The 23,204-nt window shown below is 60.7% G+C and overlaps 2 protein-coding genes and 1 pseudogene across 4 annotated transcripts in view; 2 read left to right on the forward strand and 1 right to left on the reverse strand.

Annotated features, from left to right (window-relative positions):
- Positions 1–18,545, reverse strand: SLC25A47 (solute carrier family 25 member 47). Of its 2 annotated transcripts, XM_067725803.1 has the most exons (7): positions 18,469–18,545; positions 5,727–5,866; positions 3,584–3,627; positions 3,203–3,274; positions 2,308–2,490; positions 1,325–1,655; positions 608–1,026 (listed from the first exon to the last, which is right to left on the reverse strand). In XM_067725803.1, exons 2-7 carry the CDS (start codon positions 5,752–5,754, stop codon positions 746–748), a joined length of 939 nt encoding a protein of 312 aa, XP_067581904.1. In that variant the 5' UTR covers positions 5,755–5,866; positions 18,469–18,545; the 3' UTR covers positions 608–745. The 2 variants fall into 2 exon arrangements, with proteins under 2 accessions (XP_067581894.1, XP_067581904.1); XM_067725793.1 differs by lacking the exon at positions 18,469–18,545 and adding an exon at positions 17,772–17,861 and having other exon boundaries at positions 1–1,655.
- SLC25A29 (solute carrier family 25 member 29) overlaps positions 18,211–23,204 on the forward strand; it is a 13,379-nt gene continuing 8,385 nt past the window's right edge. Inside the window, exons 1-2 of one of the 2 annotated variants that reach the window (XM_067725828.1) lie at positions 18,216–18,348; positions 22,881–23,013. In XM_067725828.1, coding sequence (XP_067581929.1) covers positions 22,977–23,013 — 37 coding nt within the window. In that variant the 5' untranslated portion in view covers positions 18,216–18,348; positions 22,881–22,976. Of the gene's footprint in view, positions 18,349–22,880; positions 23,014–23,204 lie in introns of both variants that reach the window. The other variant, XM_067725837.1, reaches the window with a different exon arrangement.
- Positions 18,243–23,204, forward strand: part of LOC137218637 (small nuclear ribonucleoprotein E-like) — an 8,115-nt pseudogene continuing 3,153 nt past the window's right edge.

Below are 23,204 nucleotides of genomic sequence, written 5' to 3' on the forward strand. Positions count from 1 at the left end.
TCATGCTGAACGGCCCCCTGGGGCAGGTTCAGCGCACAGGCGTGGCCCCCGGCCCCAAAGGCCGAGGGAGCGGGGCCAGCCGGAGAGCTGGCGGGGCCTCAGCATGCTGTCAGTGCAGTGGGAGCCCTGGTCACACAGGTTTGGAGGGCTTGGCCTCTGAGGACAAGCTGGAGATGGGGACCCAGTCACCAGCCCCACAGACCACGGAGCAACACCACCGAACTGCCCGAGAAACGTTTTATTGGCAACAGCTCGCCGCTGAGTCTCGGGTCCACAGGCGGAGTGAGGCGGGGTGACCGGGCTCGGGCGACACCTCCCTGAGCATCCTGGTGTGGGGACCAAGCACGCCGGGTGCCAGGCGGCTGCACCCGGGTTCCGGTTGGTGGGGAGACCAGTTGGCTGCGTCTGAGGACCAGGAATGAAGAGCACGCTGCCCAGCAGGGAGAGCTGAGCGGGGAGAGAAGGATGGGGAGCCGAGGGGGTGGCGGGACGAGGTGGGAGGGGAGCCGGTACGAGCCACTGACCACACGCAAAGACGGCTGCAGGCGGCCGCATCCTCATCCCAGAGGCCCGCTTTTCCCTGGCTCCTGTGACCCTCAGGCCAGCCCTGGGCCCCTTGACCTCCTCGTGGTCAGTCGGGGGGATGGCCCCCTGGGGCCCAGACCCCGACACTCCTCTCCGCCCCCTCCAGCCCCTGCGGCCTCTGGAAGCTGCTGGCGGGTTGGCCCCGGGGGATGGGCACCAGCTATGAGAGCAGGCCCTGCATGAGCCTCAGCACGGCCTCGTAGGTGACAAAGACCACCATGTTGACGGGGAAGGCGCGGCAGCAGTTGAGCGACAGCCCCTTGAAGAGCACCCTCGGCCCCTCCTCCCGAACGCTGGTCACCACGCAGTGCAGGAGGCCCCGGTAGCGGCGCTGGCCCTGCCCATCCGCCTGCAGGCGCGACTTGATCACGTCCATAGGGGTGGCCACGGCCCAGGCCAGCACCCCTGCACAGCCACCGGCCAGCAGCACGCCCAAGACGTCTGCGGGGAGGGCCCCACGGGCACGTTGGTTGGAAGCCGCACTGGGGCCCCCGAGGAGAGCTGGTGGGCACCCAGGGCGGGGCCTGGCCATGAGGGAGCCCTGGGCTCTCGCCACCAACATGACCTGTCCAGGGCCACCCAGAGCAGGCCTGTCCTGACTCCTGTTGAGGGCAATGAGCGTCCCACCTGGGAGGCACTGGGTGCCAGTGTGACCTCAGCCCGTCTCCTCCCCCCACGTCAACTCCCGCCAGGCTGAGCCTCGCCACCAGCACCGCCCCAGGCCCTGGCCCCCGCTCACCTGGCCGGCTGCGGCCAGCGGGAGTCAGCTGCTCACAGAGGACGGCGTACGAGAGGAAGTAGGTGGCAAAGGAGTGACCGTCCCGGAAAAGCAGGGCCGAGCTGCCCTTGTAGAGGCCGCGCAGCCCCTCCTCCCGGGCCACCGAGGCCAGGCAGTGCAGCGGCCCGCGGTACTTGGGCCCTGGCGCCCGACCCACAGCGGGCGCAGGGCACGTGGGGGGCGCAGCCGAGGGCCCCGAGGCCGAGGGGCGCCGCTGCTGCGTCTGCATCTGCGTGTGCGTCTGCGTCTGCAGGCGGACCTTGGCCACCTCGGTGGGCGAGGTCAGGAACACCTGGAGCAGGGGCGGGGCCGACAGGGACGAGGATGCAGCGCTGCCCGCTGCCCGCACTCCCTGCCCCTGGCCTCCCTCCGCCCCTGTGGCCCGTGGTGACCGCCAGGGAGCCTGGGCCCCAGGAAGCTCCGGGCTGGCCCACGGGCCATGGTGGAGTGGGGTTCAAAGGCGGCTGCGCCCGCCCAGCCGGAGCCAGTGCTTCCTTTAGCTACACGCTCTCTGCTGGCAGAGTGGCCTGACACACAGTAGGCGTCGGGTAAACGCGACTCCAGTTCACGAAAGCGCTTAATCTCATCATTAATCTATTAATGACATATTAATGTATTATTTAATTAATGTAAGTATTTACTGTAAGAATAATGTAACACTTAATGTAAGCATTGATAAAGTTAATAGATAACATAGAGGATAATTTTACTAATAACATTGGCTACATGTCGTGCTCGCTCATAGCTGTCAGACCCCGTGCTGGGGGCTTCACGTGCGTGACCTCACCACCCCTCTTACAGATGAAGAGACAGAAGCTCAGAGAGGCTCCCTAGCCTGCCCTCAGTTACCGAGTCAGCTGTGTACTCAGCCACAGTCCCCCAGGATCCATCCAGCGTCTCCCCACCCCTGCGGTCCCGGGACCCCGTCACCCCGCCCCACTCACGCGGACGAGGCCGGAGGCGAATCCAGAGAGCGTGATGTCCGTCTTGGCAGGCTTGGCGTCGGCGCTGCCATAGCGGAACCGGCAGACGTGTGCAAGGCAGTGGCGATAGGTGCCAAAAGACACGGACGACACCAGGGACACGGTGCACACGGGCAGCGAGAGGCCCCTGTAGAAGCCCCACACCTGGCGGCAGGTGGAGGGGGCCCGAGGGCTCGAGTCAGGCCAGAGGCCCAGCTGGGGGGAGTGGCTGCCCGAGGGCGTCCTGAGCCCCTGCCCTGTCCTCCCTCAGGCAAGTCATGTAGACTGCCTCAGGCCTCAGTTTCCTTGGCTGTAAAATGGGGATTGTAACCCCCGACTCGTGAGGTTGTGCTGAGGGATTGAAGGGCGGGGGGCCAGGCCTGACCTAGGGCAGCTGTTTGATGACGATGACATTGAACTAGCAGCTTGGTCGTTGCTGTTTCTCTTTTGCTCACCCCTGGTCGGCACTGATTCCCAAGTTCACTTTGGTAAGTGTCCCTGAGACCCTCCTCTGGACGGGGCTCCGAGCTGGACCCTGGGACCCCTGATGACTCCACCCAGCATTCTTTCAAGGGGTGCCCAGGCTGGAGGGGACAGAAATGCAAACAGGTTTCTCCCCAGACCTTCCAAGTCCCCAGATGTCCCCTCTAGACCCTCTTCTGAAGGCAGGACCTCATTCTGAGCACCTCCTGTGTGCCAGACACCCTGGCTCTTGTTCTCGGAGGAATCCAGGAGGTTGGTACAACTTTTCCCATTTGGAAGGTGAGAGAACTGAGGCTCAGAGAGGAGCTCAGTATTGCCAGGCTGGTTGGTGAGTGGCAGCCCTGGGGTCCGAGGCTCCAACATCCTGCTGCCATGACCCTCTCCCCAGGCCTACCCGCTCTCGGCGATACGTGTCCCGGATGCAGTGCCAGATGCCCGTGTACTTGGGCTCTGTCTGGATCCTGACCTGTGGGAGAAGTGGGCTTCAGGAAGGGGTGGCTCCAGGCCAGGGGCAAGGTTGGCAGGCCCTGGGGGAGGGGAAGAGCCAACACCTGATTGTCGCAGCCTTGCTGACTGTGGGCAGAGCAGGGACAGTGAGCCCCATTTAAGATGAGAAATTTGAGGCACAGGGGGAGAAAGGGGCACTACAGTCCCGAGGAGCCTGGGGCGACTGGCTCTGAATAGCAGGCTAGAAAGGTCTTCTGGCCATGAATGGGGGGCTTAAGCCCAGGCAGGGGCCTTGGGGTGGGTAGCAGGGGCCTGGTGATGACCGCACCTTCACCGTGTCCAGGGGGTAGCCCACAGCAACACCGCAGACGCCTGGAAGGAAACCAGAGGAACCGGTGAGAGGAGCGGGAGCCTGAGCCGTCCCAGGGAGAGGGGGCGGGTGAACCCTGACGGTGCTTCTGCTGAGAAAGGCCACACCTGGCTCTTCTCTTCCACACCGTGTCTCATCAGTGAGGGAGCGTGACCCCCATTTTACAGATGAGGAAACTGAGGCTCAGAGAGGTAAACTGATGTCTGCCAGGCTGCTAGTGGTTTCTCCTTCCCGAGTCTTGGCCCACTGGGGCCTCATTCTGAAAGCCAGGGACACTCCTTGGCCTCCCCTCTGGCGGTGTGTTTTGGGAGACTTGGTCCAAAATTTGCTGGGCCCTGTCTCCAAGCCAGGCCGAGCTCGCCCTCAAGTCTCAGTCTGTGGAGGGTTTGTCTGCAAGACAGGAGGCAGCTGCGCCTCACAGCTCTGGGGGTGATGGCGGGGGGCACAGCCCAAGCAGAGGCTGGGGGCTGGGAAAGTCCGGGTCACCCCAGGCCTCTGTGAGGAACTGCCTGGAAGCACAAGTTTGCATGGGACAGAGTAGGACTCAAGGCTTCCTGGGCCAGGGCCCTCTGCCTCCTGCAAAGAGGGCCAGGTGCCACCCGCCTATCTCTTTCTCCTGTCTTGACACCAGGGTCTCAACGTCCAAGCCCCCAGCACTGCCATGAGAAAGACAGAGAGCTAGTGGGCAGGTCCCTGGGATTTCATCCCTGGTTGTGGGGGGCGGTGAGGGCCATCTGAGGACAGTAAGGCATGTGGGGGCTGTGCCCTATTTACTGTGTATCCCAGGACTCGCGAAATACGCATGAATGAAAGAATAAACTGAATGAATGAGTGAAGGAACAAAGAGTGAAGCAAAAGACTGACTGACTGACTTGGGTAGAATTACCCCTCCTTGACCCCTACATATACCTCACCAAACTCCTACTCATCCATCAAAGGCCTGCCATAGCATCGCCTCCTCTCAGGAGCCCTCCCTGACCCCTATACTCCGGGCTGCCTCTGTGCCAGAAAACACGTTAGTCACAGCCCCTGTCATATGGCTTTGCTGCTGTCCCACCGCCTGCCGTCTCTGACTCCAGAACTAGAGTTCCTCAAGGAAGAGGCCCAGGTCTGATCCCCATGACCCGGAGCCAGGCACAGAGCAGGAGCCCTTGCCACCTAGGGCTTCCCTGGGCTCTGGAGAAAAGATGCAGGACTCGGGAGCCCTTCCTGCCGTGTGATCTTGGGCAAGTCAAGCCCCTTCTCTGAGCCTCCTCCTTAGGGGGCTAATGTCCAGGGAAGCAGCTGGCCTCAGGCCCGGCCCACAGCGGGACCTCAGGAAACCCACTGATGAGGCCAGGGCCCTGGTCTTTCCTGGCTCGGCACCGCCCTCCCCTTCTGAAAACGCCCCACACCGTTCCCAGAAGTATTGACGGGCAGCCGCTGCTGTTTCACAAGAGGAGCAAGGCCAAGGGCGCCTCGCCCAAAATAGCCTGTGTGTGTGTGATCGATGCCGGTAGGAGCCCGTTCCCCGTGGGCCGGCTGTCTCTGCATCGGGCGTTCACAATAGCCCTTTCCCCGAAAGTGAAAATGGTCCGGGGGTCAGCAAGGCCGGGATTGGACCTGTGTGTGCACACAGCCAGCGGACGGGGGTGCCGGGCTCGGCTGGGACCCTCCCTTTCCGCACCCACCCTTGCAGTCAGTGTGGCAGGACCCAGGCCCCATCTGTCCTGACTGTCCACCCTCTCCTGGAGCCTCCCCTCCCCTCCCATGACTCTGCCATCCCACTCCATGCTTACAGCTCCCAGGCTCCCCCTGGCCACGCAGAGACCACCCTCTGCTCCCACCCAGCAGCCCCTCAGCCTCCCAGGCTGAGCCCCCCCAGGCCAGTGCAGACTCCCCCCCGCCGGCCCCCCAAAAGCTCCTCCTGGGCCCTGTGTCGCCTGCCCCGAGCCTCCGGGAAGACTGCTCTGTCCTCCCAGCACCTGTGGCCCACGCCAGGTGCCGGCCACTTCCGGGGGGCTTCAAACCCCACTGCTGCCCGGGCAGAGCACCCCTCCAGCCCCTCCTGCTGGCCCCAGGAGCAGCGTCCCCCCCGAGACCCCTCTGTCCCCACTGTTACCTCCGATGGCTCCAGCAGCAAACTCCATGGACAGCGTGGCTGGTAGGGAAGGCCCTGCGGTCAGCGTGCCTGAGGGAGGTACGTTGCCACCACCAGGGTGGCCTCAACAGCTCCCCGCTGGCTCCTCTCAGACCTTATACCTGCGGTGGGGGGCGGAGCCTGCTGACCAGTGGCCCCGAAGGCAGAGGCCGTGCTGGGCAGCAGGCAGGTCAGTGCCCACCTGGACTCCCTCCCCACTACCCCAAAGGACCCTTGTTCCAGTGTGCTCAGAACCCAGGTGTCGGGAAGTGTGTGGGAGACCACGGGAGGCTTAAGCTCGGGAAGCAGGATCACCGTCTGCACCGCCTGCAGGCCTGGCCCCAGGCCACGTCCAGGCAGCTCCTGGGGAGGCTGTGATGCCCCCATCCCTCCCAGCCCAAGCTCAGACTTTATCCGTGTCCTGGGGCCTCCTCGACTCCCCTGGAATTGTTCCTGCCCAGGGAACCCTCAAAGCTCCGTCGCTGATTCATTCAACAAACACTATCTGAGTTGAGGCTGCACTGAGGCAAATAAGACCCCGGCCCTGTCCCCAAGGAGCTCCAGTTAGCAGGGAGGGAGTTGGGGGCGACAGGCCACCGACGACTAAGCATCCAGGAGGCTGGCCAGAGCCCTTCTGTGAGCAGCCCCAACAGAGGTCACGGGCAGCCCACCCTCTACTCCACGCCCTTCACACCACCCTGGGCCCACACTTCCCCTGCCGCTTCCATACCTCTCTCCCTGCGCCCAGGGCCCCAGCCAGGTCTGCCTCTGTTCTGAGTCCCTAGCGCCCAACACGGACCCAGCTCTGAACAGGGCTCACTGAACAGAAGGACGGGGGCAGGGGCTGCTGATTTGGCCTCTAACCAAACCAGGGCACTCCTGGAGGGGACGCCGCTCCAATAAGAGGCCACTTCTGTCTGCTGGGCACTGGAAACCACTGTAAAGAATGGTGACGCACCCCCCGGCAGTTGCAGCCCGCTTCAGTTAACCAAGCCCTCCTTCACCAGCTCAGGGGGTCCCCGTCACAGCCCCGGGAGGGAGGCAGGGCTGATGGTCTCATTTTACAGATGGAGCCGCTGAGGCCCGGAAAAGGGGCTCGTCCAGGGCCATGCAAGCGGCAGGGCCAGAGTTGATCGCTGGATACTTGCACAACCAGCCCCTCTCTGCTGCCGAGGGCCAGGCCCTGACGCCCGTGAGCCCTGCGCTCATGGCCATCGACCCACACGCCCCCACGTGACCCCACACAGCCCTTCGAGGTCACTGAGGCTCAGGGAGGCTGTGCACTTGCCCAGGGTCACCCCCGGTGGGGAGGTGTTGACATGGCAGTGTCTGGGCAGCCCTGTCCAGGCGGCCCTGGGGCAGGGGCCATGTGTCCGCCCATTTCCTGTCCTCTGACAGAAGGATCTGCAGGCTGGCCTTGAACTGACTGGTGCTGACAGAGGGGGAGCCCTGCCTCCACCTGCCCAGCTGTTTGTGGAGCAAGGCGGGGGACACAGGTTGGCAGTGGCCGCTGCCACGACAGAGGACAAAGGGCAAAAGGCAGCCTTTCCAAGGCCAGTCCTGATATCCATCCTGGCCTTTAGAGAGGTTCAGGCTAGCATCTGGTTAGGAGCCAGGCTGTCTGCCTTCAAATCCCAGCTCTGAGACCTTGCGCAAGCCCTTGACCTCTCTGAACCTCCGTTTCTGCACCCATGAAATGAGGACAGTGCCTGCCTCTCTGTGAGCACTCAGGGCAAACCCCGCGTGTGTCCCTGTGGGAGTGGCCAGCCAGACGCTAAGGCTGCATTAGTAGGAGCATAGGTTCTAGAAGGAGGGAGGTGACGACAGGACAGTTCTGAGCAGGGCAAATCCATTTGGGACATGGGTTCAACTGCAGATGTTACACTTGAGGGACCGGAACCTTGGATGATGAGGGAGCTTGAGGCGTGTTGTCTAACTGAAAGAACAGGGAACTGTCTAGTCTCATGTTTCCTGCAGTGTCTAATGTAGTTAAGTGCCACCCAGCCCCAGGCACCTGAGCCAGAGCCCAGGAATTGCCCTGGCCACCCTTCCCCCTGCACCCCATAACCTGTGAGGCACCCAGTCCTGAGGTCAACCCTCTGAAGTTCACGTTGGGATCCACTCCCGCTACCCATGTGCACAGCCCCCAGCTGCATGGTCTCCACCCCTGGACAACAGCCCACCCCACCCATGCCCCCCACCTGGGCAACAAACGCTGCATGCCTGCTACATGCCACATTCTAGGCACTGGGCCACTGCGGTAAACACAGGCAAAGGTCCTCTCCTGGCTCTTACGTTCCAGGGGAGGAGACAGAAAACCAACACAATAAATATCCAAAATAAAGAGTCTGCCAGAGGGCGATAAGTGCCAGTGAGAGTCAGAGTAGGGAGGGGACAGGGGGTGTTGGTGGGGGCGGGGACAGTGCTAGAAAGGGCACCCCAAGAGGTGGCATTTGAGACAGGCGTGTTTTCTTGGTCACTGCAGCCAGGTTTCACCTGCCCTTTGTCTCCTGAACAAACATGCCCAAACTTTAGCCTTCTCCACAGCAGAAACAGAAAACACGCCACCTCACTGTTCAGGCTGCTTTGTGCCGGTCTACACGTTTCCCCAGCCAGCTGTGAGCTTCTGCAGGCAGGGTCGTACTGGACTTGTCCCTGAGCCCACAGCGCCCAGCCCAGGGCGAGCACCCTGGCGAGACTGGATGAGTAAATGCGTGAAAAAAATGCGTCAGTGAATGGAAGGGCGGATAGATGGAGAGATGGATGGATGGATAGACGGAAGCGGAGAAGGACTGGTAGATGGAAGGACAGACAGAGAGATGGAAAGGTGGGGGATGGGTAGCTAGATGAGGGATGGTTGGATGGATGGATAGTGGATGGACAGATGGACGAACCCAGGGCAGGGTCATGTGCTCACCCCTGACACAGGAGTTGGCAAAGAGGCCGTCTGGTGGCAGGATGGGCAGGGGTTTTGGCTCAGGAGAACCCCACATGGTTTGGGGGAGACCCCAGCCTAGACTTGGCTCCTGGCTCCACCTCTCCCAGCTGTGTGAACTCGGACAGTGGTGTGACCTCTCTGAGTCTTGCATGGATGGCAGGAGACAGAGCCCATGGGCAGCTGCTGGGGCCACGCCTCCCAGTGGCAAGGGTTACTATTACTAGCAGCAAGGTCGGCTGTAGGCCTCCTCCACCAACGGCAGAGCCCCACCACGTGCGGCCCTACAAAGCCCGAGCGAGGAGTTCCGAACCGCCCTCTAGGGGGAGACAGACATGGCACAGACAACCGTGGCCCCGCCAATGCAAAGGGCTCGGGGGAGCGAGACCCCCGTGGGCATGGCGGGGCTGTTTGCTGGCCGAGGCGCCATGGAGGAGCTTGACACATCCTAAGACGCGTTCTTACACTTCATAGCAAAAGAAATGACTGCACGTTACTAACAAAAAGTCCAGACCAAAGAGATGCAGCCGGCACAGAAGTGAGAGCCCCGCCACCCAGGCGCGGGTCCCGCCTCCCAGCACAACGCAGGCAGATACAAGTTCTTTTTTACCGTCGTTTCGCGACTTGCTTCCTTTCCTTATCAATACATCTGGGACGCCTTGCCACCGTGGCACCTGGGGACTCACTTCCTTCTCCTGCATGAACACAGTGCCCGTGGGGTGGCCGCGGGGCCTGGGTGGACAGGAGGCTGAGCCAGGCTGCCCGGGCGTGGCCTTCACCCTGCGCTTCTCACTGTGTGATCCGCTGGGGCCTCAGTGTCTTTGTAAGAGAGCAGTTCTGTTGCTTCCCACCGTATGGCTTTGAGAGAGCTAAAGCGGCAGCAGCCACGAGGCTCCTGGAGCCATGCCTTCAGCCAGGAGCTCTGAATATCACCCTTATGATTCAACTTGCTAGTGGTGTCCTTGGAGCTAGTGATGTCCTTTGGACTGTACTTGATACTCCGGTCTATTACAGAAAGTGCTCCAATAATCACGCTTTGGAGTCTTTGGCGTTTCAGTGGGCACGTTCTCAGAGAGGAGTCTGCTGGGTCAAGGATACCTGAACTATTTTTATCTGTCACATACGTTGCCATTTTTGGCAGGATTTAGAGGGGCGGGGGTGAGGGGGACAGTGGGATTTCCAGGCAATGAGTCCAGAATGGGCACTGGAGGACTGGGCTGGCTCCGGAGATTGGCATTTCCAGAAAATGGGGCTCCTTGGCAAGACTGGACAAGGTCAGGAGGGCCCGGGTGCTCTCCTGGCTCACCCTGTGACTCTCCGAGCCTCAGTTTCTTCATCTGTAAAATGGGACGGGAGAGAAGCCTGTACACTCTGGCTCGACCCCTGCCGTGCTCTGCGCGATCGCACCATGCCCAGCTGGGTGCTGCAGACCACACGGCCACGGGCAGGAGGCAAGGCTGCACCCACCTTTGGTGGGGGGGCTATCTCTAGGGTGTGACTGGTTCGGGGGAAAGGGGGTGGAAGAGTCCCCACCTCAGTTCTCCCAGACACCCTAGCCCCCCTCTGATATCCTGAGGGGTTAGGGCCCTGGCTCCCAGGGCCTCGGTTGCAAAGCATATGACAGGGCGTCCCCTGCTGTCTGCCGTGCCCTCACCTCCACCCTGGCAACGGGGTGAACAGGAAGGGCTGCCCCCAGCTCCCACTGCTCCCACTGGGGGTGCCAGATGGTGCTGCCTTTACGTCTGAGCTCAGCTCAGAGCGCCAGGCCCCCTGGAGCCACCCCTGTGTTACAGATGAGGACACCGTGGGCCAGTGACAATTAGGGGAAGACCTGGAATTTGAGCCCCGCTGTGCCACCGGTGACACCAATGAACTGGACCCCATGACTCAGTTTCCCTATCTGCGAACAGGGACGACAGCTACCTAGGGCAGGGTTAATGCAGATAAGGACTTTTAAAATTCTTTTTTTCTTATTTTGTTGGCCTCACCACACAGCATGTGGGATCTTAGCTCCCCGACCAGGGGTCGAACGCACAGCCCCTGCAGTGGAAGCGCGGAGTCTTAACCACTGGACGGCCAGGGAAGTCCCAATGCCAGTAAGGACTTTGAAGGCTCCAGGCACCGGCTGTCAGACGGAGCAGAAGAGACCCTCGAAGGGCCAGCCAGCAGCCTCAGGCCCGGCTCCGCTGCTGGCTTGCTCCTGGGCCTGCGGTCAGGCTCCTCCAGTCCTGCCCTGCCTCCACCCACACGCCGGCCTTGTCTCCCCAGTTCCCCGGCACCCTCCGGTCACTTCTTGCAGCGTCTCCTGTTTCCAGTCCCCTGTGACCCCTTCACGACCTGCCCAGGAGGCATCTTCAACCCTGGGGTCCACTGGCTGGAAGGGCTGAGAGGATCATACCCCCTGGGCCTCAGGCTTCTCGCCTGGACAAGATGACCTCTGACACCACCCAGACCTAAGACCCAGGGGCGTGGATTGAGGAATGAGGCTCTGTCCCAAGCAGGGCCTGAGGCCTAGCATATCCGATGATGTGGGGAGAGCAAGCTATTGACGTCTGTCAGTCATTCATTCATTCCAGCGCACACCTTCTTGTGCAGGCCTCACATTGGGTGCTGGGATTCAAAAATGACTCAGATGCTGCCCGGCAGCCCCGGCCTGGCTGGGGAGTGTATTCGTTATCTATTACTGCATGAGAAATTATCCCCAAATTCCTCAGAAGCTTATGATACCAAATGTTTATTATCTCACCATTTCTGAGGGTCGGGGATCCGGTAACAGCTTAGTTTCGGGGCTCTGGCTCACGGTCTCTCGTGAGGCTGCAGTCAAGCTGTCAGCCAGGGCTGCGCCATCGGACGCCTGCCAGGGGCCGGAGGACCATGTTCCGGGCTGACTCGCTCACACGGCTGTCGGCTGGGGGCCTCAGTTCCTGGCCAAATGGACCTGCTCCACAGGGCCGCCTGAGCAGGCTCAGAACACGGCGCCTAGCTTCCCACACAGCCGGGGTCCGGCCACAGTGCCTTTATGCAGTCGTGGCCCTCTTGAAGGGGGTGGTTTCTGCACAGGCAGCAACAGAGGGACCTGCCTGGTGGTCCAGCGGTTAAGACTCCGCACTTGCACTGCAGTTTGCTTGGGTTTGATCCCCGGCCGGGGAAGTTCCGCAGGCCACGTCATGCAGCCAAAAAAAAAAAAAAAGACAAATTGCTCACAGGCAGCAAGAGGAGCGCTTGCCTGGACGGGCGTCCTCAGCACATGAGACCTGGACGAGACCGGCAGGGAGCGCGGTGGGGGAAGGCCGAAGGCGGGCCAGGACTGGGAGGGGCTTGGACCACCCTGGCTGGAGCATGTGGACACATCTCATTGGTTGTGGGCACGGGCACATCCAGGGGAAGCGGCGGGCCTGGGGGGGCAGTGGCCAGTGAAGGAGGGGAGGCTGGGACAAAGTGTCAGGGCGGAGGAGACACCTGAGCCAGCTGGGAAGGAGAGAGAGGCACACTCTGACAGGAAGCCCCTGAGGGCAGGCTCACCTGCACCCCCGCTGGCACAACAGATGCTCAAAGGCGGATGACAGAAGCCGGCCCGCCACCCTCCATTTGGACAGCAAGGCCCCGAGAGGGGTTCACCTGGGAGGGGAGCCTGGCCCCTGGCTGAGTGGCACAGGAGCCGAGTGTCAGGCACCCAAGGGGCCCAAGGCCGGGCCCGTGGCAGGGGCTCCAGAGGGCAGAGCCCAAAGCAGCGGGGCAGGTGGCAGAGGGGGGATTCTGGCTCGGGCAGAGGGGACCGTTCTCCCTGCTCGGTTGCCCCAGTCGGGCGCTGGCTCACGTCTGGCTGGGTGACTGCCCCAGGCTGGGCAGGCAGGACAGAGGAAGCCACAGGAGGGAGGAGGGACACAGCGCTGACAAAGGCCCCTCCCACCCGGACAGGTTCTGGAAAAGGGGAGCTTGGACTCTGGGTCCAACAACCACAGCAGGGCTCCTGGGTTCCAGGGTGCTGATGTCTTTCTCTCAGCCCCTTTCTCCGTGGTCTCCGGCGCTGGCGAGGAGCCTGCCTGCCACCCTGCTGTCCGGACACGCCCCTGGGCTCAGTACCCAGTACCCCTGCCCGGGGCCCCACCCTCCCACCGACTCCGCCTGGGTGGGGTCACACGGCCCTCCTCTGGCCACTGCGCTGGGTGCCTGCTCACACTGCCCGTCAGCCGGGGACGGTCTGCTCACCCAGCTGTCCCCACCATGACAGTGGAGCCCCCAGAGGGCACCGATCAGGCCTGGCCCCAGGAGGCCCGTGGGCAGCAAGCACACGTGTCCACGCTTGGCCGAGCTCCCCCCAGCCCAGCCCCTCTGTGCTGGCCAGTTAGCCCAACCCAAGCCGGGGTCCACCTCTATTGGCCTTCCGGGTCCAGGGCGCCCCAGGCACTTCCCCTTAGCTCTATTTTTACACCAGGAGCACTTGCCGTGTCTATTTATATCACTCCCCATCTTGAGTTTCTGTTCATCTCATACTCTGGCCAGAGCCTCCCTCGATCCTGCCTCTCGGTCCACTCACTCCAAGGCCAAGTGGGTGCGGAGCGCAGCGGAGGCCACAGCTCACTTGGAGAGGTGGCCCTGGGGAAAACTGTGACTGTTTGCAGCTGAAGGAAGATGCAAGAAACCCACACACACAGCGCGGTGGCCGCTTTGGGGATGACTAAATTCAACTGAGATGTGAATTCCACAAAATCTACCCAACAGGAGAACTCTGGGCGCCGTGGACTCGGGAGGGGCCGCCAGGACACTGGCTGACTGTCCCTAAGGGGTCCCAGGCCCTCCACCCTCTGAGGCCCAGCGCAGACACCCTCACTGGGGTGGCTGAGTCACTCCCAGTGCAGACTGGACCAGAGGCCAGAGGGTCACGCAGACGGCAGACGTTTATCCACCGGGAGAAAGACGCCCCTTGGGCAGAGCCCCTTCATCGGCACCGGCACAAAGCCACCACGCCTGTTCACTGCAGCATCTTCAGCAGCCATTAGAGGGCCCTCCTGAGCCAGGGCCTGGAGCCCAGCTGTGGGGTCAGGGTTTAAGAAGACCTTAGGGAAAAAAAAAAAAAGAGGCCCTTAGGAAACCCTTCAGTACCTCAGCTGATTAATTAATTCTGATCTTCCATGTTTCCTGCAAAGGTGTCAATGGATAAAGGCAGAGAGCCGGGCACTTTGCTCTGGAGGAACGACAGCAAGGCCGGGTCTGCGCCTGCTCTGTGCCCACTCTGCGTGGCCTCCTTCACTTGCTCTGGACCCTAGAATCCTCCTGAAGCCATCTGACAGATGACAAACCTGAGACAAAGATGGCTCACAGGGCCACACAGCCAGGAGGGGTCCAAGTTGAGACTGAAAAGCAAATCTGAGCCAGAGCTTCCCGAACCTGTCCTTGGAGACGGTCTCGGCCCCTGAAGAGGTCAGTTTCAATGCAGGTTTTGCCTCTGCCTGCTCCGAGGGCCCAGGTGGGGCCCTAGAATCTGCATTTTAGCGGTCTCTCTGGGAGACTCCAATCCTAGAGGTTTGGGGTGGGAGACCCGTGGCCACAGGGCAGGACTCACTCACCCAGGGCAGGCTCCTCGGCTGCCTGCTCACCCCCTGCTGTGTGCCAGGCCGTTTAGTGTTAGTAAAGAGGGGCAAAGTCCCGGCCCTGGTGGAGCTAACATGCCTGAGGAAGGGAGGTGATAAACACAGAGGAACATACAGTGTCACTCTAGGAACTGGATGAAAGCAGGGCATGGGGATGGGGTGGGGGGGGCCCCAGCCGAGCCCCTTTTGAGGAGCTGAGAGTTGAGCAGGGAACTGAGTTCTGGAGATGACCTGTGCCAGGCTGGGAGGAGGAGCTCCCACCCAGGGGAAGCAGTCAGTGCAAAGGCCCTGAGGTGGGAATGAGCTTGGAGTTGTGAGGGTGCAGCCAGGTCACCTTGGGCTCTGAGGCACTGAGCTTGGGTTTTATTCCAAGTGAGAGGGGGGCCAGTTGACAGCCCTGTCCCCCCCACCAGCCTTTGCCCAGGAGCTTTGGAACCTGTTCCGGTGGCTTCCATCCTAGAATCACGCCTGCCCTGGCCCCCAGCCTCACCCTGCGCACCCTCCGGCACAGCCTAACACCCCAGAAGGTCTACACAGCAGGTGCCTCGGTCCACCCTCACCCCACTCACCCTGTGACACCTTGAGCTCCAACCTCACTCCCCACCCCACCCGGGGTCCAAATAGCCTCCCGTCACTGAATTCATCAGATTCCAAGGTGAGAACATTTACGACCCTTTTTTTTTTTTTTACCTGCTCGTGTTTCTAAATTTTCCAAACCCAAACTGTCTTGTGGAAGAAGTTATAAAAGCTGTGCAAAATAAAACCTCTACCGTGCGTTCAGTGACCTGGCTTGACCGCTGGTCCCCTGTGCCACTTCTCCCCTCCCAGCTGTCCTCATACTGCTCTGGCCTTGGGCCCTTCCCACCTCTTAAAGGCTGGGGTCTGAGCCCCGCAAGGTGGCCTCCCCTGGGAGGGGGAAGTGTCCTGGGGCCCCGTGGAACGTGAGAAGTTTGAAAGAGCACATTCTGTGCTGTAATTTTATCCTCAGGCAATGAAGAAGAACAGACATGGGCCCCAGCGGCTGATGTAATAACGCAGGCCTGTCTGGACGTACTCATTTACTTGGCCACGACTTCTTCGCTTCTGGGTCTCTCCCCAGCTGTCATGGAAGGCCCAGGAGGTCAGGGAGGAGGGTTTCCCCCCACCCCATCCCCATGCCCTGCTTTCGTCCAGTTCCTAGAGTGACACTGTATGTGGTCCAGGGTCTGCTCCAGGCCCAGAGCACCAGCCGGGGGAGGGACATGCGTGATTCTCAGGGAGAGGCGGCTTTCAGGAGCTGTGGTCGTAGGGTTTAGTAAGCCAGCGGCGCACCCCTCGCAGTGCCTGCTTTTACTCCTTCCTCACGGCCTTGAAAATGCTGCTTCCAGCACACCCTGGGATGAACGGGACAGACCCTGGACTTGCCCTTGGGGTGCTCCCAGCTGGAGGCCACTGCCCAGCACCCACAGCCTAGGCCTCTCCAACACGCCGCTGTGGGCAGACCTGCCCCAGAGCCCACCCCTCTACTGCTCACCACATACTGGACCTTTGTCCCCAGACCCGACACACCTCAGCCTGAACGCTGGCTCCCCCGCAGCCCAGCCCCACTTCCAAGCCCTCCCAGCAGGATGCACAGCTAGAGGCCTCACACCTCACCCCTCCTCCCTGGCCTGTAGGATCCCACCCTCCAGCTACCAGCTCCCCCACCTGGATCCCTGTAGGGTCGGCCCGAACAGGGCTTCCCTCCAAGGAGCTTTCTGAAGCTCAAATATTGAGTGCCTACTGTGCACCAGGCTGCTGGGCCCCTTCCCAAGGACCCCCCCCCCCAAGGAGTCAGGGCTCATGCCACCTGCCCCAAGCATGGCATTAACTTAAAGGCACTTGTGTTCTCTTAAAAGCAAAACAAAGCGGGTCCTCTTTGTCTCCTTATGAATTGGTCCATAATAATCTTCTGACTCACTGCCCTGTTAAGGCACTTGACTCTCCTCTCAAACCTCCAAAAACAGGGACAGATGCTGCAGGCATTTGTGCTTTACCTCCTGAGGCCTCAGTCACCCAGGGACCCCCTGTTCCTAGAGGTGAGTCACCTGGACGTAGGTTGTCCAGTTTAATCGCCACGGCCTCAGAGGTCTCCAGCCAACTCCTGCCCCTGTTTTGAGTCTGGGCTGCTCCTGGGGCCCACATGCTTTTCTGGCTCATGGGCCTTGTTGAGGCCTGAGCTGGGTCAGAGGCTGGCGATGTTCAAACCCAGGCCTCCAGACCCCTAGCTCAGGGCCCACCAGCCATCACAAGCACTGGACTAGGAGTCAGCAGACCTGGGTTTGGGTCTCTGCTTACGGAATGTTCTATTTAGATTCTAAGAAGAAGAAAAGGAAACCGCACATAATCGTCGGATTCCTAGTGGCCTCTGTACCACCAGGGTTCACTACTTATTGTACATTCTCCTGACATATACCCCCTAGTACCAAGTATATATAATATTTAAAACCTGTCCATGAGATACATGTCCACGGCAACCCCCGTGTCGATTTCAGAAACAGTAAAATGCAAATAAAAGAACTGTGTGATCTGCCACACCGCAAGGTGTGGTCCTGACCACAGGAGCACGAAGAAGGAAGTTGGGCGCAGGCCTGAAGGTGTCACCTGACTCCCATTGTGAGGAAGCGTCCAGCCAAGCCCGGTCCCAACCGGCCAATCAGGACTTCGTGAGGCGCTGGGGAAGGAGGGCAGGGGGAAGTCTCTGACCCGGACCCTCCCCAGGGAGCAGGGAGGGGGTCCCTTGCCACTGCCAATCTCGGGGACTGGGGGGGAGGGGCGGGGAGCGGCGTCGGATTCGGCTCCTACTTAACCCCCCCGACCCCCCGCCGCCCAGCCACCCGCGTAGACAGGAGCCCAGCGCCCTCCCACTTCGCCTTCGCACCCTCCCTCCCCTCCGCCCGGCTCTCCAGGCCCGCAGGCCTCCCAGAGCCGCGGCTCGAGGACCGTCCCCTCCGGCCACACAGCGCCTGGCCGCCGATATGGAGGCGCCGCGATCTGGCCTCTCCCGCCTCGCGGCTCTCGGACCAGTCCAGGAACCTCCCCCGCCTCACAACCTTCCGCGGCTCCCGCAGTTCGCGCTCAGGTGCGGGCCCGCGAGGGCCTGACCACGCTCCTCGCCCCTCCCGAGGTGAGCCAGGCGGCCGGAAGCCGCAGGGCCGCCGCCAGGAGGGCGCACAGACGGGAGGGGCGAAGACTCCCCGAGGGGGTGTTTCGCCGCTCGAGGAGTGTGACAATTAGTGTCCGAGCCTGCAGGCCTTGGAGGGTCCTGGTGCGTCCACGTTCGTTACCGCGGCGTGTCCCCATTATACAGGCGAGGACCCTGAGGCTGGGCGGCGGAGTCGGGATCTAAACCCAGGCCCCAGGATCCCAGGCCCAATCCGGAGCGAGCGCACGCCACCTCCCGCCCCGCTGACCCGCATCGCGCACGCCGGGAAGCTCCTGGGCCGCGCAGGCCGTTGGCTCCCCGGCCGGGCCGGGCCCCACCTTCCCGCAGCAGCACACACCCGGCTTCCTCTCCCGCCCGGGGCGGCGCGGGCGGGCGCACGAATCACATTCTTTGTCTGCAGCGCCTCGGCAGCTCCCCCGCCCGCCCGCCTGCCTGTTACGTGCCTCCCGCCCCGCCCGCCCCAGGTCCGCCCAGCCAATGAAGCGCGGCGGCGGCGCGCAGGGCCCGGGGTGTTGTCCGAGCCTCGCCCGCCCGTTGGCTGAGCTCTGCGCCCCGCCCGAGCCCGGCCGGCAGGTCCGAGGGGCCGGACCCGCCGACCGAGGTGAGGGACCACGGGCGGTGCGCTGGCGACAGCAAGGGCCAGCGAGCCGGCCAGCGAAGGACGTGCGCCCGGCGAGGAGTCGCGCGCTGAGCCGCCTTCGCCGCCGCCAGACCCCAGCCTGCGCGGTGCTCCGTGCCTGGAGGCGGCCAGGCCGAGTCCCGGCCCAGCAGGGCAGGGGGAGCCTTCGACGGCGACCAGCCCGGCGAAGGGCTAGAGAAAGAGGACAAGGAGGAAGGGCGGCCTCACCGAGGACCCGGCAATGGCGCTCGACTTTCTGGCTGGATGCGCTGGGGGTAAGGAGGCGGGCGGGTCCTGCCCGGGCGCGTGCGGGGGCCGGGAACGCCGGGCCGCCGGGGCGAGGCATCCGGGCTGGGAGGCCAGCCCACCTGCGAGCTCTCGGCCCAGTGGCTTACCCTGAGGCTGGGGATTCCTCGTCTGTAAAATGGGTTAACAGTGCTCTTGTCTCACGGGATTCTCGTGGGCGTGAACTGGACGATGCCCTAGGGAGATGGCGTAAAAGGTGCCGGCACGACCCCAGGCACCGAGTCACGCTTTGGCGCCCCGCCCCCTTCCTACGTGGCTCTGCTGGTGGTTAGACTCCACCCGGCTGGCAGAGTGGGCCTGACACGCCGCGCGAGCTAGGCCTTGGTCTCACGCGTGCGTGTCACCGGAGCCGGGGCGTGGCGCTGGGGTCCTGTGTCCCGGGGAGGACCTGAGTCAGTGTGCTGTACGGGCTCTGCTGTGGCCTGACCGTTGGGCGTCGGGCTCTGCACTGGCCTCTCTGGCCTTTAGTTTCTCTGCTTTTACTTGTAGAGTTAATTTATTCAACAGGTATTCACTGGGAGCCAGGTTTAGCCCTCAGGAATTCAGCAGAGTGGACAGAAGTGGCAGGGCTCTGCCTCACGGGGAGAGGGCTGCTGGCTGGGTGTCCCCAGGCCCCATCCAGTCTCTGACATCAGGTGCTTCTCTTCTCCGGCACCTGCCCCTGTTGTCTTTAATAAAGCTCTCAGCTACCTGCCAGCCGTGAGCACCTGGAGGAAGAGGAGAGCATCTAGCATTTAAACCAGTGCGTTGCTAGCTTCCTGTTCTGCACCAGAGGAGGGCTGGTGGAGAAGGGGGTGTGCCCAGGAAGTGTCCCAGACGGTTACCCAATCAGACCTCCAGGCCTCAGAGCTTTCAGTAATTTGGGGAGCATTTCTCCCAAGCCCAGGGTGCCAGAGGAGACAGGAGGGGTTGGCCTCTGTGGACCCAGCTCTCAATCCCCCCCATCCCCATTCCACTCTCTGCTCTTCCTGTCCCCCTTGAGGGACCTCCCTGAGTGTCCTGCCGCCAGGCCGCCGGCTTCTCCTGGGCCCCAGACCCTTCTCTACCCACCCCCAGTGGTGGCTCAGCCCCAGGGCCAACACCCCTTCCAACCCCTTTCCGCTAGGCAGAGTGTGGGTTCTTTCCCCAGAGGCGCAGGATTCCTTCTGTATTCACGCAGGCGTCCTGGGATCCACGGGGATTGGGCTGGGAACACTCATCCTAAGGCCAGGCCCATCCCCCCAGACACACTTGTTAAGTCACTCTGGGCTCTTGCTTACGCAGGACCCTGCCTGGAATGCCTTCTGCCCATCCTCACCAAGCCCACCTGGGAGAGATCCTGTCCAGGCCCCAGGGTTGGGGCAAGGCCAGGGTCCAGCACCCGGGAGAGCTGGACCACAGCCCCCAAACCGACTGCCCTACCTGGATCCAGGTGGAAGCCTGGGGCTGGTGGTGCCCACCTTCTCCCGCACTGTGTGAGCGGTGACGGGAAAGGATAGGAGAGACCCTCTCCTGGTATATTTGACCCAGGAGAAACCTAGGCCCTCAGAAGTGGAGAGAGGCTGCCAAGCTCTTCCCTTCCCCCAGCCTCACGGGCGCTAGGGGCCGGCCCACAGGACAGTGACCGGATTGTGTCCCAGGCCTGCCTTCCGGGCCCCTGGCACGGCCTGGCTGGAGCAGAGGGGCCGTCCAGGAACCTTGCGCAGGTGGCGCCCCTGCCTTGGGGCCTGGCCCCCAGAGGCTGCCTGGCTCCTTGGGGTTTGAGCTCCTCAAGGCCTGGAGGCTCAGGGCAGATGAAGGCTGCCTTTCCGCAGCTGGGGTGCCTCTTGATTCAGATTGCCCGGAGGAAGGACAGTACGTCACCTCTGATTGGCTGGGTGTGGGCCACGTGCTCAACCTCGCCTTCCGGGGAGGTGCGGATGGGACCTTGATTGCCAGCTTCCCCGAGGTCTCCCGGGGTGGAAGGGTCCCAATGCCCACCTGCACTTCCCCACCACGGGTCAGTTCCTGGTCTGACCTTGGGCTCTGAATGGGGGTCCCCTTGCCACAGGCATGGATGGGAGGAGAGAAATTCAACCATAGGCAGTGGGACCCTGCATATGGGGGACAGGTCAGTCATCCTGGTGTCCCTTCCCACCACTTCTTCTGCCAGGCGCCTCCAGGACAGTGGTCCCACCTCCTGCCCTTGAGGGTCATGGGATGCGGGTTGCCCCTCAAAGGCCAGCTTATGTAAGGCAGTGGGCACCGGCTTTGGAGTTGGGAGACACGGTCCACTTTGGCTGCTGTGACTGTAGGCCCCTCTCAGGGAGACGGCCCTCAGGCTTCCTGGCTCTCAAGGTGACTGGGAGGTTAAAAGGGTAAGGATTTGGGGGACTGGAGGCCCTGATGGAGGCAGGCCCGTAGCCGACTCTTGTTTCTGTGGATGGAGATGTTTAGGGTGAGGGGCGCCAGCCCTTCGCCTGAGGGCCCTCAGATCAAGGGAGAAAATAGGAATGCAGCTGCCTGCTCTCGGAGCCCTTGGTGGGATTGAGGGGCGCCTCTCCCACCCCACAGGCTGATGAAGGCTGTTACTGGCACCTGGGCAAGTCTGGGACCAAAGGCGGGGGCATCCACCCACAGGAAGGGGACCCCCACCCCAGCTGGGCCTGGCTGCAGGGGGCACGGCTGGAGAGAGAAGGAAGGCCAGGCAACGCACCCCAGGCAGTGTTAGGTTTCCAGAACCCGAGGAGATCCAGTTACAGCCCACGAGAGGAGGTCCTAGAATTAGGATTTTCAAATTCAGAAAATTCGAAACATGAAATGAAAAAGAAGGTGGATCTCAAGAGATAAAAACAAAGTGTGTCTCGAAGATCAGAAACACAGAGGTGGAAGTCTCGAGGGGAAAGACAGGCTTGGGGTGTCTTTTCACCCACCTTGAATGTTAGGGGTCCCAGAGGGAGAAAAAGGTCTGGAGATGATGAATAGATAATAGAGGAAATTTTCTCTGATCAGGAAAAGGCTAGTCTGTGCTGGGAGAGTTCCAGGCTGGGTTCTTTTAAAGGAAAAAGACAACACCCTTGGTATCTCCTGGTGACATTCCTGAAATCTACAGATAAAATCTCAGTGGCTTCTTCATAGAATAAATAAGGTATTGATAAAGGAGAACAGACACGCTGACAACAGATTTCTCATCTGCACTGGAAACCGGAAGATTCTGGGACGTTGCCGCCCTTAATGGCCTGGGCCCGGAATTCTCACCAGAGCACAGGACTGTTTTCCCTAATGGCGTTAAAGAAGCAGATTTTGCAGATGAGCAGGAATTCAGAGGGCATGTCTCCCATGTGTTACAACTGAGGGCCATAGTCAAGAAAGGCTCCAACGATCGGAGTAGAGACCCCGAGATGGCGGGAGAGGTGAAGAGGAGATGGGATAGCCCCGAGTCCCGTGGGGTTTGTAGATCAGTGGAAGCTGGCAGGGTGGGAACCCCCTTGGGGGTAGGGTGGGGCAGTAGAGGGCAGAGAGAGCCTCCTACTCTCACCCCATGGCAGGGACGGTTCTCACCCTGTTCCTACATAAAGGTTATGAGTGTTCAAAAGCAGAAGTAACTCTTAGCTGAAGTTAGAAATGAGCAAGCAGAAAGGGGATAAATAGTAGTTTGCCTGAACCAGCAAAAATGTGGAAAGGAAAGGAAGTACATAGATCATGCCCATAAAATAAGACGGAATCATGTCAGAGCTCTTGTCTTGGCAAAATCTGAGACTGCTGCAGGCCAGAGTAGAAACCAAAACCCAGCTGTAGATTGTGGAACAACTAAAACAAAGCAGTAAGACAAGGTTGAAAATTAGGAACTGGACAAAACTATACCAGACACACGTGACCAAAAACAAAGCAGGATTGGCAAAGCTAATATCAAACAAAGTGGATTTTAAGGTCCGAAGCATTAAGATGAAGAGGACATTATACAAGGATTAAAAATACAATTTATGGGGGAATTCCCTGGCAGTCCAGTGGTTAAGACTCCACATTTCCGGTGCAGGGAGCACGGGTTCAATCCCTGGTCGGGGAACTAAGATCCCACATGCTGTGCGGTGCGGCCAAAAAGTAATAATAATAATAAATAAATTTTTAAAAATTCAATTTATGAAGAAGCGTAGTAACTCCCGTTGACTCTGGGCATCCATGAACATGCTAACCAGCTCTGACAGGGAGCTAGCTCTGAGTGGTTAAGGAGGGCGGCTCCAGGGCCAGAAGGTTTGGGTCCAGATCTCGGCTCCACCGCTTACCTAGCTGTGTGGCATGGACATATTACTTTTCTATGCCTCAGTTTCCTCATCTGTAAAACGGGCTAATGGTCCTTTCTTTACATACATAAGAAAGAGAGTTGGTACACGGACAAAACTAAGAACGGTAACCAGAAGGTAGAAACGTTACTGTTTGTTACTCAACAAATGTTAGCCTGTTTAATTGCTGTATTTAATTATACATTTAAATATAGCAAAAAAAAAAAAAAAGAACTGTAAGATGTACACACATGAAATTCTAGGGAGGAAAGCATGGGAGTCAGCGCAGCAGTCACCCGACGTCACTGAGCCTCACTTCTTCCATGAAGCAGAGTAACAAGACTGCCTGATTCACAGGGATGTTTGTAACGCACACAGCACGCAGGACTCTGACAGGTGCTTGTGGGCCATTTGGAGGGGGAGCCTTTGTCCTCTGAGGGGGGCTGGATTCGGACAGGTCCTGGACTGGTACATAACCAGGCATGAACGCCTCAGGTCCTGGGTCAGCACTTCGGGGCCAGGAGCAGCCCTGGGGAGGTTGATCTTCACACCTGTACAGGTGGAGAGTGATGCTCGGACACCGAGTT

Source organism: Pseudorca crassidens, chromosome 1 (genome assembly GCF_039906515.1).
Source record: "Pseudorca crassidens isolate mPseCra1 chromosome 1, mPseCra1.hap1, whole genome shotgun sequence".
In the NCBI taxonomy this organism is placed as follows: Eukaryota; Metazoa; Chordata; class Mammalia; order Artiodactyla; family Delphinidae; genus Pseudorca; species Pseudorca crassidens.

Coding starts and splice junctions, on each gene's coding strand:
- SLC25A47 (XM_067725793.1), bottom strand. CDS start 5,754: ATGGAGTTTGCTGCTGGAGCCATCGGAG. Junction 3,628..5,726: donor TGCTGCTGGAGCCATCGGAG/GTAACAGTGGGG, acceptor GTTTCCTTCCAG/GCGTCTGCGGTGTTGCTGTG. Junction 2,491..3,202: donor ACACGTATCGCCGAGAGCGG/GTAGGCCTGGGG, acceptor ACCTGCCGCCAG/GTGTGGGGCTTCTACAGGGG.